At 38.9% G+C, this 12,460-nt stretch overlaps 1 protein-coding gene and 1 non-coding gene across 2 annotated transcripts in view; both read right to left on the bottom strand.

Annotated features, from left to right (window-relative positions):
- Positions 1–8,767, bottom strand: part of LOC109037670 (luciferin 4-monooxygenase) — a 29,390-nt gene extending 20,623 nt beyond the window's left edge. Inside the window, exons 1-2 of the mRNA XM_072304468.1 lie at positions 8,524–8,767; positions 3,034–3,316 (exon numbers count right to left, since the gene is read on the bottom strand). Coding sequence (XP_072160569.1) covers positions 3,034–3,093 — 60 coding nt within the window. The 5' untranslated portion in view covers positions 3,094–3,316; positions 8,524–8,767. The remainder of the gene's footprint in view (positions 1–3,033; positions 3,317–8,523) is intronic.
- TRNAT-CGU (transfer RNA threonine (anticodon CGU)) lies at positions 5,037–5,108 on the bottom strand. Its single transcript has one exon. It is a non-coding gene; the product is annotated as a tRNA-Thr (tRNA).
- Positions 8,768–12,460: the final 3,693 nt, after the last annotated feature.

Here is a 12,460-nt window from a genome sequence, read left to right as displayed (position 1 = left end):
CGATTTCGACGTGAGCCCTAGAAAGCATGGAGTTATATGGGAGACAGGGTTCACGTGGAAATCGAGATGCGCCCTTACGTCAGAGGAGCGACGATACTGCCGTGAAAAGGAAGAACGCCGTTTGATTAATCTGCCGTGCTAAAGAAGAACGCCGTATGAGCCTTTAGACGTTGCCAAGTTGCCTCCGATAAAAACCGAATTTACTGGGAAAATTGCGAGTGTAATTTTCCAAAATTTTCAGGCAGATTTGTGCGCAATTTAATCTAAAATACCTGAAAATTTTGAAGGAAAAATATGCATGAATGTCGTCAGAAATCCAGGTTTTATCGAGGGAAATTTGGCAACTCTCGAATGTTCATACGGCGTTCTTCCTTAGCACGGCAGTAATCAGGCGTTGCCAAATTTCCCTCGACAAATCTCGAATTTCCAGGAAAATCTTTGGATATACCTCCTCCAGTTTTTCACAGGATTTCGTTCGTAGTTTGATCTGAAAAGTCTAAACATTTCCAGGAAAAATGATTAAAACTTCCCTCAAAAATACATATTTTCATAAAAGAAATTTGGCAACTCTCGAATGTTCTTATGGCATTCTTTCTGAGTACGGCAGAATAGCCGCATTTTAATGTGGCTATTACCTCGATATTTCATCATCTTTCAATCAGAGATGGAAAATTGCAAAGAATTTATTTGTTTGAAGTTTCATTAATTTTTTTCAAACCTTTTGGATGCATTCAGGACTTTGATTTGGATCTGACATGGAACTAATCTTGCCACAATATTGATTAAGAGAATTTCCAATATTTTATGAGTATTTTATGAAACCGCAATCAGGAACTACAATTTATGGCAACTTAAAAACAACATAATGTGCCAGTAGTTTTCCTTTTCAGATATGTATTTTTACCTTTACTTATGACCCAAAAATTTCGGTTCCTTAGTGTAAAATGCAGTCCAACTGTGCAATAAATATTGCAGGCCCTATAAATTAATTTTTCAATCATTTTGATTCCCCTTGAAAAAAGAGAATCCGCATTTAAGTGAATAAACACATTGTTTTAATCTGATGCAGATGAAGTCATCATGTTTTCCAACCGGGTAAACAAACTTTGCCTGAGAATGACGAATAACCTAATCAAAACTCAGCAAAATGCTCGGTCGACTAGTTGATTAGGAAGGAAAAGTGACTATAGAGGTGAAACGAACGGATTTAGATGAAAGGAATTATTGGGGCAATGAGTCACGCTACTCATTTGACGTCAGTGTGTCAAAATTATATTTGATAGTTTTCCTCTGATGTTATTAACTCGAGATCATTTTTTCCCCTTTAAGGCTCAATTAATGGGCATCCCGCAAACCAGATCTACCTATTCCCAAGTAGCAATGATCGCGATAAATAGCGATTTTATCGGTGGCAATTTATCGCAATATTATCAAATAAAAAATTGCGATTTATGGCGATTAAATCGCTATGCATCGCAATTTTTTGTTCAATAAAATCGCGATCAATTTTCGTCGATGAGATCGAGACTAAATCGCCATATATCGCCATTTTTGTTGCGATAAATTGCTGGGCGATAAAATCGCGATTTTATTGCAACAAAATCGAAGATAATCGCTCAGATGTTGATGATCTTAGCGATTTTATCGCCGACAAAATTGCAACAAATCGCGATTTTTCCGTTGAAAAATGCTACTTGGGATTAGGTGGTCACACATTTGAAACACATTGACACACTCCCTGATCACATTTAGGTGGTATAAATTTGAAAATCATTGTTTCCAGTTCCTACTGGTATTTTTGTAGTCTTCAATCTTTTTATAGCTTTTGACTTTAGTTAGAAAGTAGGTATGGACACAAAGTGACATTGGAAGTCACTTTTGAGGGGTTATGAAGGAGGAGAGGGAGTCCTAAAGGTATGAGCGTCTTCATTGCAAACAAATTTCTCCGCAATTTCCCCTCATTTTTCGTATTTATCTGTTATGTTATAAAACTTTAAACCCCACCAATAAGACGTTTCTATTTGTACGTCACTGCCCTTTTTATGAATTTTTTTTCATAGCCATGATAACAACTAAATATTAGAGGCTTCATATTTTTCAGTGGAAAACTACCAAGGATTATTTATCAAAATTTTACGCCAAATTTTCTTTGTATCATGAAAATTATATACCCAGAATTTTAAATAACAACAAAAATTAGTTTAACCTATATTTTTGGAGTATAGAGGAGAACTTATTTCTTTACATTTCATAGTCAGGTAGGTAGGCAGGCAGGCAAATAGTCAAATCAGGCACTTTTTCAAGTACCTGGGCAGCTAGTTAAATTTTCAAAGTTCACGAAATTATGAATGTTTTGACAAAGACCTTTCAAATTTTCAGTATTCAGAGAAAAGAAATTCTTCAAGGCACAAACTATCATTGTATTTTCCGTTCGAACATGATCCCCATATTGCTTCAACCGTCTACATTGTGATGACTCCTCACTATATAAAATGCTGCATATTTTGAGATAATGTGCATTTTAAGGACAAGAAAAAATTTATGTATCATTGTCAGAAGCGAATTTTTAGTAGGATCTTTCCTCACATGATCAGAGGATTAGTTTGTCCATAGCTAATAGTTATAGCAAAATAATTAGATAGTAGTCTGAGGAAAAATATTTTACTGTTTATATCTAGATACTGAAAAAATGCCTGTTTTGACTATTTGCTTGCGACATATGAGAATGAAAAATCTCTGAAAGTAAGGTCAACTTTGTATTATTACACGATATAACCTCATTTATGAGATTACTGATATAGTGCATGGATTTAGACTACACTAAAAAAAAAACTGCTAAAATCAACACATGAAATAGTGAAAAAAGGTGACAACTCATCAAAACAGATTAAGAACACCGGGTTGATTTAACTAATTTGGTGATTTGTCACCGTATTTTAGCAATTTTGTTTTTCAGTGTATTTTCTTTTCTCAAAATTGTACTTATTCTCTTTTAAAATAACCTCAATTCAAATAAAAATAGCACTCTCTTACCTGCGCAACCGCGTTTTCAAACTTTTCGATTTTCTGCAAAATACACTCGGAGGCCCGCATTTTCCCCGAGGTGCTGATTGTAAACACACTCCCATGCACTGGTCACTGATTTGAATGAGCCGACTGATGGGTGGATGTTGGTTACGCTTTATCACAGAAAACTGTTGAATGAGATCCAATTCCAAGGTCCGCTGCTTCCCCCGATGAGATAAAAATGTAAACAAAGGTAAAATAAGCCGCTGTTGTCATGCTGTGCCTACTATTCTCCATACTGACCAATCACCTGTAAACCCATGAACCAAAATTCTTGTGAAAAATACCTATGTGATTCTTTCTATTTTCTGAAAGCCCTCAGCCGATAGGGAGCGCAATTTGATTTCAATCTGCCTCTAGAATTCTAGCATATATCGACGGTGAAACTACCAAACCACGTATCTCGGTTTGCGACGTCGCAGACTTCCTGTCATACTTTATTTTTTAAATGAAAAACTACTTAACGTCCAGTCTTGAAAATTTCTGTGATTTTTCCTCTGTGTGCGGAGAAAATTTCGTGAAAATTTCAAGGAATGATATTGATTTGGTCTACTTCAAAAAAATAAAATGTGAGCGTAGATTTTTAAACACCGCAAACGAGACACGTGGTTTGGTAGTTTCACCGTCGATATGCTTGTGGCAATGCGTTCAAATAGAGAACCAGCTCAACAACAAACAACGGACCGTCCCTAAATTGGACGTATTTCTATCAAACAGATTTATGTGCAGGTGAGAAATATGGGGTGTGCTCGTCAGTTCTCTGGCCACAAGAGTGAATGAGAATAAGAAATCGCCAGTGACGTCAACGGAGATGGATGCCGTTGTCGCGGCTATTCGTAGTCGTCATTAACTCATGAGCCCTGTCCACAACGTTCTCGTGCCATACGATGACGTAGTCGAGCAGTCCACGGCGCATACGCATCCCGGACATTCTAGCCTTCCGCAAGAGAAATTCTACTTGTGGAAACAAGCTTGCCGTGTGCGTTGCAGTCAAGCGGCGGGTAGGCGCTACGAACAGCGAGAGGTAGCGTTGACGAATACATGTTCTGTTCCTCAGGACTACCGACCCTAAAGCTACCCATAGGTAGTGCCGAACCCTACCCTGATTTTTTTCCGTGTGTTCCGCACCACTCCGGTTACATTACAACTGTAGAATGCTACTAAAATCATTCAATTGACAATGACTGTCGCTCCAAACTGCAACACAAACGAAAACGACCGAAAAATGAGGTTTAATCAGCTAACAACTGTGTGAGATTGCTATGAAGTTTCCTCAGTCTTCTGTGTTACAACAATATTCAGAGCATCTTCGCTCTTCATGACACAACTATTTCAACATTCAAGCAGGTAAAATTGCATATCCACGAAATGAAGGAGAACGTGCACTCTTTCGTGCTGACTCAGGGACTTTAACGCAGGGTAGAAAAGTTGGCTAGGGCGAAGCACGTAATACCACTACTTCAACTATCAAGTAGGTAAATTTGCAAAGCCACAAAATGAAGGAGAAAATGAACTCTTCTCGGCTAACTTAGAGACTTTAACGCGGGGTAGAAAAGTTGGACGTGGCGAAATACACGACACGAATATTTTGACTTCCGAAATTAAAATTTCATGACCGTAAGATGGAGGCGAACATGGTGTTCTACATCAACCCAACCATCCGGTTTGTCAAACCCTAATTTTAGTTTGCATAACCGAGCCGGCTGGCTACAACCAATTAAACTCTTAATTTGAATTAAGGCACGAAACGCTGAGCCACCGAATTACTCTGGTAGGGCGCCTGAGGTTCAAATATTTTTGTGTGAAGAAGGTTATCGTCACGATTTTGAAATTTACAAAAGTAAAATTGACATGAACTATAGGTACTGGCTGAGGGCTCGAGGTCAATTGTCCGAAGACCCAATGGCGTGGTCCTAGACAGCAAGGGAGGCCCGATAGTGGATACCCTGGTTTTCAAAATAAAATAACGATGCCTTCTGTGAGGTTTGAACTCACGACCCCTGGTTTACGAGACCAGTGCTCTACCGCTGAGCTAAGAAGGCCCGGATGATACTTGAATTTAAGAGGATTAAAATAATTTTTTTGGGACTGAATTTCCTGGTTTTCGTGATTTTGGAAGTGCCACGCAACGACTGACTGGTCAGTGGTTACCGGTTTCACTACTTGCCGTCTCGGTTCACTGATAACCATGTATTCTGCCGTGCTAAGGAAGAGCGCCGCGCCGTATGAGCATTTAAGAATTTCCAAATTTCCTTCAATGACATGTTCATGTTGTAGGAAATTCATGAAAATTTTGCTTCGAAATTTTCAGGTGCCTTAGGTGGCATTCCGAAAAAAAATGATCTGAAAAATTGGAAGAGATATATTAAAATAAGTTTACCAGGAAATTCGTGTTTTAACAATGGAAATTCGTCAACGCCTGAAGGTTCATATGGCGTTTTTCCTTAATACGGCAGTTTTAGGCGTCATTGCCAAGTTGATACAAAAATTTAAAAAATTTAAAAGAAAAGCGTCTTATGAACATTCGAGAGCTGCCTAATTTCCTCTGATAAAATGTTTATTTTTGAGAGAAGTTATGAGCATTTCCCTTGAAATTTTTAGGAATGGAAGGTGAAATTACGAACAAAATTATATGCGGAATTGGAAGAAAAATATAGACAAACTTTCCAAGAATTCGCGATTTACCAAAGGAAATTTGGCAACGCCTGAATGTTCATGCGGCGTTCTTCCTAAACATGGCAGTGTGGTGATGAGGCATCGTAGAGCGCCAGAGAGCGCTGTGAAAGCGACTCTCATGTATGTATGTATGTATGTATGTATGTATGTATGTATGTATGTATGTATGTATGTATGTATGTATGTATGTATGTATGAATGAATGTAGAAATACAAACCCTCTTACATGCGATGAACCCAATATTACCAGCAAAATTCTAAAACTCTTCACCTCTCTTAATTTAAAAATCTAAATTTTCGTTTATACTCCCATTGTCAAAATTATCTGTAAAGACGTTAATAGCCTGAGACGCTGAGTGCCTTAAAATTATACTTACTAACTAACTGTATGTATGTACATCACAATTTGTTCAAAAGTAACAGGGGTGATGCCTAATGCTAGTGGTGCAAGAATTTTGGATTACCCTGTGGGTGGGGATTTCAAATGTTAGAGTGGTAAAATTTTTCTGATGTATTTAGCTCTATGCATGGATAGTTTAATAATACAGAGACAGCATCTCTCATTAAGCCAGGGTGCAGTCACAGCCTCAACTTTAAAAGTTCTCTTGTGCCCACATATGTGCTCAAATGTGTAAACGCAATTTGCTCTCAGTGTAATGTGGGTAAGGAAAAACTTTCAATTTTCTTTTTTAATTTTTTTGGTAATACGAACACGCAATATTCAGCTCAAAGGTTTTTACGTAGTAAACGATATGGATTCGACAGCAGTAAATCTCTAATTTTTTTCCTCGATTAAAATCCACTAACAATATCGATTTTAGACGAGGAAGCCCTTCACCTAGTGGGTTTCAGGTTTCACCTAGTTTCAGTGGTGATTCTTTCGAGTTGGCAACCCCGTTTTTCATTCATTTAAACATATGTAAAACAATCGATACTTGCCACACTTAAGTCGATATTTTTATGGATTAATGGAGGGAGAACAGTGTTGCCAACTTACTCGAATCCCGACCGATTGTTTTACGTACATGTCAGCAGAGAAAAAGCAGTGTTGCTAACTTGTGAAAAACGCCTCTGATAGGTGGTTGAATCATCAATACACCCGCTTTGGAAGGTCATTTTAAAGAAATTTTTTTCTTCGACGTAGCACGTCAAATTTCATTAATATTTTCTATCGGCACACCGTCTAAACGCTCATTTAATTTGTGTGTTTCTGCGTAAAAATTTTATAGATCTTCGGTGCATGAGAGTATGATTCAGAGTGAAATCGGACATTTTCCTGGTTTTTATGATGCTCATGACATGACGCATGTAATGGATTTTCCCCCGTTTTTGTCGACTCTATAGATGTCATACATATGCCTAGTCTATGTCATGCAGCTGTGTTAAGGGAAAACGTCGTATTTACATTTTGATGTTGTCAAATTTTCTTTGATGCGAATTTAAGTGCCTGGGTAACTGGTAAATTTTTTGGATAGAAATATTCTCAATTGACTCTATTGTTTCAGAAACTTTCAAGCATGAGTGCAAATAATAATGTTTCTTAAAAATTCACATTTTATTTAAGGAAATTCGGCAACATCTGAATGCTCATACGTTCTTCTGCTTTAGCAGATGTCATTCAAAAACGGCAGTAATCGAGGGTGTGAGTGTGAAATTTGTCACGTAGAAGCAAAAAAGACCTTTTCCTCCAAGGCTAAATTTAACCTTCAGTGGAAAACTGAATCAGAAAATTTTCCTGTAGGTCTTGAGTGACTCATGGCCTCTCTGCAGTTTTTAAATTTGAACTAGTCCGTTGCAAACTTTCGACAGTGAAGACAGAAAAGTCACTCCTTGTGTACTATTTTTTTTTTTTTTTTTTCAAATTCGCCTTAACATTCAAAAGCCTAGGGTGGCATCAAAAAAATACGGACAGAGTTTAACAAAAACGCACCAAGTAGCATTTTTGAAAATAAATCAGCTGGGAATAGTTTTGAAATTTCCTTCAGTCAAAAGTTCAAAGTTATGAAAAAACGTGAGAAAGATCGTTAAACTTTTTCTTCAAAATCGACTCTGACGGAGGTATAAATTTCAAACTTCTTTTTATAGATTTAAACTCGATGGGTGCTCTTATTTGATGCTACTTGATTTGTTTCTGTTGAGCCGGATCCAAATCAAAACTAGGTCAAATCTCCCACGAGACATGCATCTTTTAATCAATGACCCATTAGAAAGGCAAATGTTGAGAAACTTTTTGAAAGCAATTCGTACCAATTGGGAGTAAGTTTAATCACCATAATTTTAAGCTTTCGGTTACGATCAATAAATTGTGTTTCAGTTGACCTATAAATGTTGAAATCAGTGGATGTTGAAACGTGGCCCAAAAAATGAAATTACTTCATGATGGCAATCACTTAATGGACATTTTTTCAGAAGAGCGCCTGCATAGCCATTCAGTGTTCTTAAAAAATGTGCGGATTGAGTTATGACCAATGTTTTCAATTCTATCAAATTTGCACTGAATGTATGAGCAAACTTAATTTTTTGGAAGTCAAATCTATGCACGGAATGACCTATTACGGTAAATTTTGTTTGGAGAGCCACATTCAATTCTTCGTGCTTTCATGCGATCTTACGACAGACAATGTAGTCCTCTCAAAGAGGAGTTATCTCAATGAATTAATTTGATCTGAAAACTCTCTTTTAATTTTTTTCAATGCGTAAGGTTTTGACATCGGCTTCTTAATTATTTCTATGGTGTGGGGTAACAGGGTTTGAACAAAATAGAACTTAATAAATTAATACCTTAAAGGTCCAGTTGTGTAAATGTAGAAACTTTTCAACGTATATAAGTTCTCGCACTTGAGAGGAATTAGAACAAACAGAGAGCTGATCACTTGTTATTACACTTTAATAATTAAAATCTTAAAGTAAACATGAGTATCACAGAGAGCAAAATTGTTCTAATTACAGCCGGCAGGCACCCACTTATTTTCACATTTCAGTATAAATTTATCTGAGCTTATCTTTATCTCTCACAGAGCTACTGTTTCAATGATCATGACGCCACATTTCTTCCTCTAATTCACAAAAAAAAATCAAAGCCGCGCTGATGCAACTCACAATAGCATCGATATCAATGACTCAAGGAAATCTAGAAACTTGGGTTTTACGTCTTGTTACATAAGCATCGAAAATATTATGAGTGTTTATTAATTGAGAAACTTCACGATTTTATTTCGTGAATTTGTATTAAATATTGTGATGCGTAGAAGTTCGACGTAATCTATACTCTGCACAGACATTTTATACACCTTGGTTGCATACGTGAGGGGTTGAAGGCGATCTGTTTTGCATGTAATGAGTTCGCATACATCCCGAAAATCAGTACGGGTAACTTGAGTCGGATCGTGAAGTGACAATAAATTTCGGAGTTAAGACGCTCTTCATGATCTGCGCTCAGGACCGGATTCATCTACTTGCCGCCCATGGGCCGCCTGTATTTTGCCGCCCTCTTCTCCTTCGTTTTGAAACATCAATAAAAACCATCCAATGGACGTGCCAGCGGAGTAGGGGTGCATAAGTCGCGTTTACTCGTGTTTAACACATTTTTTGGGAAAGCCCTGGCAACACTACTCGCAAAAGTTCACAGAACCTTGCGCGAAAGCTAAGTTTCGTAAACCTATCTCTGTGTGGACAAGGCCTTCCATTCATAAGAAATGAACGAAAAAATTATGAAAGAACAAACATAAATGAATCAGTGAGGACGAAAACACACCAACTCGGTTTCTTAAAAATGCTAAATTTTCATTAAAGACAGTCCGTTTTTTAAGGCCATTGAAGTTAGCGCAACTGTTCCAACTTGGACTCAAAAAGTGTCCTTAAGTTCTTGTCTTTTGCCACCGATAATCTTTTTCTCAGGCAAACTTTTTCACCTAATGTGCAGTTTTGTGTGCGTCTTGATTATTTTCATTTTTTCGAGTGTGTGTGTGTTCGCTCTCACTGATTCAAATGTGGATTAATGATTTTAACTTCCGCCGCCGCGCTTCGCAGACCGCACCGTGTTCGGCGCAATGCATGGAGTCCATGGAGTATTCCGACAGTCTAGTAGGCGCTATGCATTTCACGCTGATCGCACTGTGTTTGCCGAAATGCGTGAAGTATTCATGCATTCTTGTAGACGCTATCCGTCTCACGCTGACCGCAATGACCGCATTGTGTTTGATGCAATGCGTGAAGTATTCGTGCAGTCTTGTAGGCGGTAATATGTGTTACATGCCGATCGCCGCGCCGAGGGCTTCTTCTTTTCATCTCAAGTCCTTGTCATCATTTCTCTCTAAGTCGCGCCGTTCCAGGCCAAATTGCGTGTTTGGTTTCTCTCTAAACTCGACTAATTAAAGGTGCTATCTCTTGTATCACTGAAAGACGACAAAATTAAAAATTACTATACTCTTAGGAAATGAGGGATTTTGTCGCCTTTCCTCGTTTGTAACTTTTTTTTTCTAAATCCAATTTTTTTTATACCTACATTAAAAACAATTGCAAAATTTGCCGCCCCCTATAGTTTGCCGCCATGGGCCGCGGCCCATGTGGCCACTGGCCACCCCCTTAATCCGGCCCTGTCTGCGCTTAGTGATTTTGTTTGCAGCCTAGGAACTTTGAAGGCGCTTTAAGTAACCTGCTCATGTGAAGTTATAAGTGGTCGAGTACTGGCTTTGTGGAGGTACTCCCTGTGCTTCCCTGCCAGGGTGAACTGAACATCTTCCAGAGCCGGCTGGGTTCGTTTCAAATACCTCCTCGCCAAACCCTTTGAGGAGCTTTTTTCGCTTCTGAGTTCAGCCACGAACTGTAGCCAATGTTTGGTACATACATTATGAGTTACTCTACTACGATATTGAAGAGAACCGTAAGTGAAAAAATATAGTTTTGAGAAAATCGGCTCAGTGGCGCATGAGCGTAAAATTTTATTGAAAGGAGCCTTCGCTCTTTATCTTGCCATCAATCACCCAAAAGACACTCAGTAATCGTTTGGATGATTGAAAATCGACGAACTTTTTTCTCAATTTTATGAGAAGGGTCTCTTTCATTCTCATGTTTCTGCGGGTGCGTCATGGACACACACTGAAAAAAAAATCTCGGTGTATTTACTATAAGAAAAGGGTATAATTACCAAGAATTCAGGGTTCTATTTGATTCCAGTTTTTTCTTGGTAAAATTACCATTTATGGAATTGGTAATTTTACCGAGAAATCCCGGTAAAATTATTGACTGTCTCGGTAATTTTACTGGACCCCGGTAAAAACGCCAATATTTTTTATCGACTGTGGTAGAATTACCGAGATAAAATGGCAAGGTTACCGGGAATTGATTACCAATAAAAGTGGTATTCTTACCTGGAAAAAACAGTAAAAATACCGGTTATTAGGTAAGCTTACCAGTCTGTCTTGGTGAAAGTACCAATGATTGGTAAAGAAAGTGAGATGGTAAAGGTACCAACGGACCGTGGTAAAAACGCCGAGAATTTTTTTTCAGTGCACGACGAACAAATTTCAAGGTTGAAAATTGGTAGTTGAGAGCACGATTTTCCTTAAAGGAACAGCACTCAGTGGATGTCTGTGAGGATAAGATTCCTTACAACTGTTTTTTTCTGAAACAACGTCAATGTGTACAGTAGTCCTGCCGCACAGTGGAGCGAGTCAATTAGAGGAGTCGGACGTGAAATGTTTGACTAAAACTGTACATTTTGATGTTTCTCTCGTCACATTTTAAAGTTCAAGGGGTGCTACTAGAAGCGAATTTCACGAGAAAACCAATGGAACCACTTTGAGAACCTCAGAATTTTGTATGAACGGAGTTATAAGTGTTTAAAGTTACCAAATTTTGTCCGACCTCTCCTATTGACTCGATCAACCGTGTGCCGGGGGGCCGGGGCCCCCGAGCCACCCGGTTCAGAATTTTCGGGGTGCCAACCCGTAACCTCAAGGATCCCAGTCGCACACAGCAACTTCATGCACGTCCCAAAACCGGTTCTGCGTGAGATAAATTTTAGAACCGGTTGGATCCGTTTCAAGGACTCTTTTGCCAAACCCTGTTGATACGCTTCTTCATCTCGGCCATCTTCGCTCTTCGCCGCTCGTTCTGGATGCGGAAGGACTTGACGGTGAACGTGATGTCCTTCACGCAGAACGCGAGCGTGGGCGGCCTGTTGGCCAGGTCGCTTTTGTCGGTGACCAAAGTGCACTTGCAGACCTTGTCCGAGCAGACGCCGCTAACAGCCCCGAGGCAGGCGGGCTCGATGATGTCTTTGTCTTTGTAGTAGACGAGCGTGCGCGAGAACTCGGCCACGAATTCGCAAGCGGTCGCGCACTGCTCGTTGAGGGTTTCCTCCTTGGAGAGGGAGTTGCGGCGGGGGAGGTTTGGGTTCCCATGAACTCGCACGTGTCGTGGATCCGCCCGATGAGGATCAGCATCCCGACCAGGAGACGCCGGTATTTCTGCACAAGAAAAACATCATGAACAAAATGAACATAATGAACGTAACGAACATAATGAACGTAATGAACGTAATGCACGTAATGAACGTAATGCACGTAATGAACGTAATGAACGTAATGAACGTAATGAACGTAATGATCGTAATGAACATAATGAATGTAATGAACATAATGAACGTAATGAACATAATGAACATAATGAACGTAATGAACGTAATGCACGTAATGAACATAATGAACGTAAAGAA

The sequence above is a fragment of the Bemisia tabaci genome, chromosome 9 (assembly GCF_918797505.1).
Source record: "Bemisia tabaci chromosome 9, PGI_BMITA_v3".
Lineage (NCBI taxonomy): Eukaryota > Metazoa > Arthropoda > Insecta > Hemiptera > Aleyrodidae > Bemisia > Bemisia tabaci.
The sequence above is the reverse complement of the archived record's forward strand: the minus strand, read 5'-3'. Positions and strand labels throughout refer to the sequence as shown.